Here is a 7,647-nt window from a genome sequence, read left to right as displayed (position 1 = left end):
ATTTATTTATTTATGTATCTAAAACTAAGTTCTCCATGTATGTACAAACAAATACACAGGAATCCACTAGCCTACCCTTCTGTTGAGCCACACCACTAGTAAATTTAATAGTTGGTAGGAATTTGTTATTGTACCAAACTCTATCACAACAGTAGCAATGCTACTGTAGCATGTATGTAAAAACTTGCAGAACAAAGCTGACCAACGTCTTATGATCTCATTTATTTCCTTGTTATTACAACTGCAATTGCGGTGAAATAATCAGGGGATGCTTAGATGGTGTGCGGGGAGGACTTCCGCACAAGGCACGTGATTCGCAGGGCATATGGTTTAAAAAAAAGTCCGATATATATATATATATGTTAATTTTTTTAAAGTAGTAAACCCATACCAATTTCAAATAAGGCTCATTTACAAATCATTTTTTATGGTTTAGACTTTAGAATTTAGCGTACTAGGTTAATTGAGCCCGTTACTAATTGAAAACAAAGACTTAGATAATATAAATTGTGAAGAGTTGATCCACCAATTTGCTATTAAGAATGCAAGGAGGGCTGCACGAATCATATGATTAGCTATTAGTTTATTAGTTATTACGGTATGTAATACTCATTTGAATACTATAATTTTCTCATTTTTCGTAATTGCATTGTTTATCGAATACTACGATTTTGTTATTTTTGTAATTGTATTGTTTATCGTTAAGGCATAATGGCACATTTTTCGAGTTCAAACATGGTAAATGAATTCTCATAGACGCCACTGGAAATAAGACTATAAGAGATGCCGCTTTATAAGCAACACATGTACATTATTTGATAAACAGTTATCATTATAAGACACATATAAATGATTCGTGTAATTGGCTGCATGTGTGTCCTCCGTCGCCTTCTTGAATGTGTTGATATAACATGCTAGCTCGAAATGATAATCCTCGTTATGTTACCGAATGAACACATGAACTGAACTGTTTATTCGAGTTCACAAAATTGTTCTTTGGAGGACATTGTTATTATATGTTAGAAGACACATATAAATGATTAATAACGCATGGTAGAGATATAAAAGATACATTACATTATCTTGACACTAATTAACCATTACTATTAGTCACGTATCACATACACTTACGTATGCACTAAAGAAAATAAAGTATGATACGCGACATGTGAGTGGTATACTATATTCCATAATAAAACTAAAAAGACAAAGGATACCAAAGAAAATAACTACTATGTTTGTCTACTATTTTAATTTCTATAAAACAAAAACGATTTAGAATATTTTGAAAAATCAAGATATGTAATCCATAGTTTTGTACAAGACATGAAGACAATTTGAGATGATGCGAAAGAAATAGACATGATGGGGTCCCCAAGAACAATCAGATTCGTTGCCTAAAGAGGTCTTTGACTAGTGGAAAGTGATGTTTTCGCTAAAGTAATGGCGTGTCAAGATATGAGAATGCCGACAATCGCTATCAGCAAAGTTACTATTAATCTGTTCCTTGTCGTCGTCACCTACGTAGACATGTAAAGGACAAGTTAATGCATACCTAAACAGTAATACAGCAAACAAAAAGAATCAGTTGAACATAATATAAATTATCAAACTAATATAGCATAAGAAGGAAAAAATAATGATTTTTTTTAAGTTTTTATGTAAATTGGGTGATTCGTAAGAAACAAATATTGTGTTATTTACAAAGTATAGCAACATTTTGTGCTTTATGTTTTTGTAACATATGTTTTGAGTATTTTTCAAATGCACTTTTTCACTTTTAACCCAAAAGTTTTTATCTTTTTTATTTTAACTCATTTAATTTTTTTACTTTTAACCTAAAATTTTTCATCCTTTTCAATTTAACCTCAACACCTTTTTATTTTTAACTTTCGGCCCACATACTTTTCATCTTTCGCATTTTTTCGTTTTACGTTTCGTTCCAAAATTTGCGAGTCAACGCTCCGCAATGTGCGTGTGGGGTTCAACCGTTTTTTCTTCTTTTTTTCCCGTTTTACAGGTCAGGCGCAACACATCTATTTTTCTTCGTTTAACAAGTACGATGCAAAACAAGGGTCCTAGATCGGCTTAGTTATTTTTTTCTACATTTAACGTTTATGTCTAATTTCTTCGCATTAACACGCCGCAATGTGCGTGCGTAGTTCAACGATTTTACGTCTGTTTTTTGTTCGGTGTTATTTTTACTTTATTTATTTATTTTATTTTTATGAGCTCTTCTGATGTTAGTGGTCGCTGACAATGATGTAGCATTAGTGCTACATGGAACGATTTTACAAAGTATTTAACCAATTAAGTTTTTTACTAATAATTTGTTTCGAGTTTACCACTATATTTCCTTTACTTAAGAAAAACTATTTTTTATGTGCATATTTTTATATATGTGTCGGTATAAATTCGATTTGCTCTACATTTCGACGTAAAATTTTTCATGAAACGATTCAGGTTAAATATAATACGTTTTTGTTTTAAAAAACCATTTCTACATGCATATTCTTATGTACGTTTCGGTATAAATTCGACTTGGTGTATGTTTCGACGTAACCTTTTTGTGGAAACGAGTCAGGTCAAATATAATATGTTTTCGTGATTATTTTATGAATGTTTTGTAAATTTTGTTTCGATCCGAGTGGAGTCAAATTGTGGTTTCTTTTTTCCCTTTTTTACAAGCTCTAATTAATTTCTTTTGATTATACATGTCAGCTTTTCTGTTATACTTGTTACATTTTCTATGTATGACTTGGGTCACATATAATACGTTATGATTGTACGGTATAAATTTGATTTACTTTATGTTTTGATCCAATCAGATTGCTTATATAGGTTACATTAAGTTCAATCAGATATGTCGAAATACGCGTTTTTATATGGTTAACCTATCATATAACCTTTAGACTAATTTATTTGATGTTTCTGACGTACTCGCGCACGCGCGCGGCTCTTATTGCTAGTTAACAATAATTTATCTTGGGACAATTTCATAAGTAGGGTTAAGGTGAGCACAAATCGGGGTTGACATGAAATTAACTATGACTCGAACCGAAATATACCCTAAACCGAACCGATATGGGTTAACCAAGTTGGTCTTCGGTTCTTATACTATCTAGAATTCGGGTTCGTCATTTCTTGGGCTTAGACAGAGAATAACCGACTTATTCAAGATTGGACCAAATTAAATAACCCAAACAAGTATAAATCTCAGTTGTGTATTCCTTGAGTGTTCTAGAAAGAAGAAGAAACAACTAAGAAAACATTAAGTCAGTAAAAAGAAGAAAAAAATATTTCAACTTGAAATTAATAAACAAGCACTACTTCTCATCATGTGAATGATACCTCCAAAGATGTTCAACAAAAATTCGTGCGGAGGTTGTAAAGTGTGTTTCTATTGCGTATCGCCTCACGGTTTGCTTGCTTCTTTGTGATGTTGATCACTACAAAAGCCAGTTGGATATCATCTTCATAGTTTTGGCAAAAGCAGTGACCTTTGTCTCTTAAAGTCATATTATGTAAAATCATGCAAGCGTAAATTAGCATTCTTATATATTGTCCAAATTCGTGTTGGATTGTACACGATATGGCAATGCAGCTTCAGAACATCGAATGATTGTTTAATATCCTTTCTTGTTGATTGTTGGGCTACATGAAAATTCTTTCTTTTGTCACCAAGTAGTCATGTAAACGATTTGACAAACATGGCGTACGTAGAAAGGGCGGAGGTAGTGTTATAAGAGGGATAGCATGGGCTAAAGCTCCACCCCATATCCGTAGTGTATTTTTTCGATTTTATACAAAGGATATCCTTAAACAAATACGAGGATAACCCTGACAAAAAATCGGATACTTGATATTATTAAAATCCCAAATTTTTATAAGTCCAAAGCTTTTACAACCTAAAACTTGTAGATAATTAAGCTCATATCATCGTCCCTGCTGAAATCGTCTCCGTTGACCAGCGTTAACCTGCGTTTGACCGAGGTGCTCACCCTGATTTCCCGATGGGCCCGGACTTAGGGTTTATGCGCGACTATTGATATCAGTTATCACATTTGGCAGCGGAAGATGGAAATAAAGAAAATTAATTAAAAATAAAAGCTTGAAATTAATGAATAAAGTAATACAAGTTGATCGTACGAAAATCCACAGGCGGATCAAATATAAAATGCCACTTGAGACTAATAAGGGTCTTTTATTGGGCAGTTGCAAGTTCCAACTTCTAAGACCAAGCTGCTCCAGCATATTCCGTATTTGCTAATTAACCTACGCTTAGTCTTTTGAAAATACGCCAGTTTTCACTAGTAAATACAATTAACTGACTCCTTTGACAAATCTTTTCAAAACTTATTTGATACCATTTGGTATATCATTTTTTAATAACCTGGGACAAACTATATCTTTTGTTATCAGTTTTCCATGTTTATCAATACAGTTCGGGACAGGAAATCAAATGCCGGTACATGATTAATCGACACATCACATTTTCATAACCATATAAATATATATAAAGCATTAGTGTCTGTCAGGTGTATGCCTACACCCCGCGCTTAAGTCGTGGTCATTTGCAATTAAATGAGTCGGGATATCCAGGACACGGTCGTATTAACCCCAAGTGTCCGTAAGGACCTTGCGCGCGCCCGTTGTTTTAAACACCCTTACGGACTGTAAGTGTTAGAAAAGGAAAAAAATAATTTAGAAAAATTTATGGATTCCTCAAGATCTCTCAACATTTATCAAAGTCTTTCCTTTTTTATTCTTCTTGTAAAGCCTATAAATAAAGGCTCGTTTTCTGTTTTGAATGTAAGAAATAAATCAATGAAATTCAGTTCTTGTTGATTATCTTTCTGGTATCTGATTATCATTTACGACATGGTATCAGAGCAGAGTGTATGATCCTTGAAAACTCTGTTCGTCAATCCCAAACCCAAACCAGCAAGACCAAAAACAAACTTCGTCAAACCTCCCCAACGAAGATTCAATCTTCAAAACCTTCAGCGAACCATTCATTCTTCATCCTTCTCAACCCCTCGACGAACCTTTATTTCCACCAACGAACCTTCATTCTTTGTCCATCGATCTAAGCAAAACTCAAATCAAACAACAAACCATTTATTATTATTCACCGATAGACAAACATTCCGATCAAATGGAGGCCACCGGAAAAGCTAAAAAAGGTGTCGCGGGTCGCAAAGCAGGCGGCCCGAGGAGGAAGGCCATCACCCGGTCTATCAGAGCCGGTCTGCAGTTCCCGGTCGGTAGAATTGGCGGTTATTTGAAGAATGGTCGTTATGCCAAACGTGTCGGAACCGGTGCTCCGGTTTATCTCGCTGCTGTGCTTGAATACCTTGCTGTTGGAGTGTTGGAATTGGCGGGAAACGCAGCAAGAGACAACAAGAAGAACAGAATAAACCCAAGGCATGTTCTGTTGGCAATTAGGAATGATGATGAGCTTGGAAAGTTTTTGGTTGGTGTGACAATTGCTCATGGTGGTGTTCTACCAAACATTAACCTAGTTTTGTTACCAAAGAAGACGACTGCGAAAGAGTCGAAATCGCCTTAAAAGGAGGGCCTTAAAAAGGAAAAAAAAACCTTTAAAAAAAACAAACAAACAAAATCTTTTTAAAACATTAAAAAATCTTTTTTCAAAAACCCAAAACCAAAAAATCCAAAACCAAAAAACCAAACCAAAACAAAATCAAAACCCAAACAAATGTCAAGACCCAAATGGCCAAGTTGAATTTTTTCAACTTGAGGGGAAACCAAAACCCAAAAGTTACCATGTCGAAAGGCGGTAACTCAATAGCTCAAACTACCATGTCCAGAAGACGGTAGCCAAACCAAAAACCCAACACAATCAAAACCCAAAATCAAAACCAATCCAAGTTGAATCATGGCAATCCCACAATTCAACTTGAGGGGGAGTGTTAGAAAAGGAAAAAAATAATTTAGAAAAATTTATGGATTCCTCAAGATCTCTCAACATTTATCAAAGTCTTTCCTTTTTTATTCTTCTTGTAAAGCCTATAAATAAAGGCTAGTTTTTATGTTTTTATATGAGAGAAATATATCAATAAAAAACCAATTCCTTTTGATTATTCTTTCTCATCTCTAATTATCATTGACAACAGTAAGGGTTATGGCTTACGGTCCGTAATGGACCGTCAGAAGTTGAATATTAGCCATTTGTCCATTGTGATCCCTCAAATATTATCCATCTTCCATATATAACTATTTTCTCCCTCTCCTCCAACAAATATAGATTATTTGGAGAGTTTCCGGACATGTGTTGCCATATAATTCGATATGTTTTTTCGAGGTGTTAGAGTGCTATTGTGAGTTTTCTTGTCCTTTGATTTCTTTTTTGGTGTTATACCTTATGTAGAATTTTACTTTGTATATTTGTTAGGGTTTAAGACTTTAAATGTTTAGATAAGTTAAAATTTACAAAAACTTATATTTTTCTATTTTTGTTGTTAAATTAGGGAGTTGAATTATTTGATTTAAAGTTGAAAGTTGATTCCTTGAAGTGAAGATGAAACCACAATCTAAAAAAACAATCTCTAATTGGTGAGTTTTTCAAAAGAAAATTTGAGGAAATTGATGAAAATCGGGTTGTGATGATACAATTTCGAATGATACAAGTCTGAATATTACTAATGATAATGCTCAAGAAAAGATGACATTGATGCAAGTCTGAATATTACGAATGATAATATGCAAGAAAATGTTGATATTGGTCATAATAATCCTACGACTTCAATTCCTACAACACGAGGTATTATCGATTTGAATGATCTTCTTTTGGATCCCTATGATAGGCCACCTGATTACTAGTTATCACCCTAATAAAAAAGATGACATAAGAAGAACATATTTGTTAAAAGGGCTTTTCATCCACGTAGTCATAAATTCCTTTTCAAAGACTTTAATGGGAAACAAAGACATTTTTTTGTTGACTGGTTTGATTAGTATAGATGGTTAGAGTATACTATGAAAGCAGACTAAACATATTATTTATATTGTTGCCTGTTTAAAGAAGATGTTGGTAATAAAGGTGGAAGAGATAGTTGGTCATCTTCATCCAAAGGGTTTTGTGATTGGAGTAAAAAGGGTGCCTTAAAAGAACATGTTGGAAAAGTTGATAGTCATCATTTAAAGCCAGTGCAACAATGTCACAATCTCATAAGACAAGACCTATCCATGAGTGAGAATGTAAACACATTGAGTAAAGAAGAAAAGATTGCAAATCGTTATCGATTACTTGGTTCTGTTATGAGTGCTAGATTCTGTTTAGAAAACTATTTACCATTTCGTGGCCATGATGAATCAAAAAAATCTAATTCAAAAGGTAATTTTCTTTCGCTCTTAAACAAGCCACTCATTCTTTATTAACAAATAACCAGTTGAGCGTAAAGCAAGTAACTAATAATTTTCATAGATTCTTTACATAAAATTTAATATATAGTATTTTTATCAAACAATTTATTTTATAATACATTTTTTATCATACAGTGTATCTTAGTTTAAATAAGTAAGGGGCAAAGTTATGATAATACAAGCTAACATGTAGGGAGAATTTAACGGGTTAAAAGCTTTGATTTTGAAAGATAACCCGTCAGCACATTACTGATACGT

General features: G+C 33.5%; 1 protein-coding gene across 1 annotated transcript; it reads left to right on the top strand.

The window, feature by feature from the left end:
• Positions 1-5,158: 5,158 nt before the first annotated feature.
• Positions 5,159-5,572, top strand: LOC110902921 (probable histone H2A.2). Its single transcript, XM_022149228.2, has one exon. It carries the CDS (start codon positions 5,159-5,161, stop codon positions 5,570-5,572), a length of 414 nt encoding a protein of 137 aa, XP_022004920.1.
• Positions 5,573-7,647: the final 2,075 nt, after the last annotated feature.

Source organism: Helianthus annuus, chromosome 13 (assembly GCF_002127325.2).
Source record: "Helianthus annuus cultivar XRQ/B chromosome 13, HanXRQr2.0-SUNRISE, whole genome shotgun sequence".
In the NCBI taxonomy this organism is placed as follows: Eukaryota; Viridiplantae; Streptophyta; class Magnoliopsida; order Asterales; family Asteraceae; genus Helianthus; species Helianthus annuus.
Note: the sequence above shows the minus strand (reverse complement) of the source record. Positions and strands in the feature narration are given on the sequence as shown.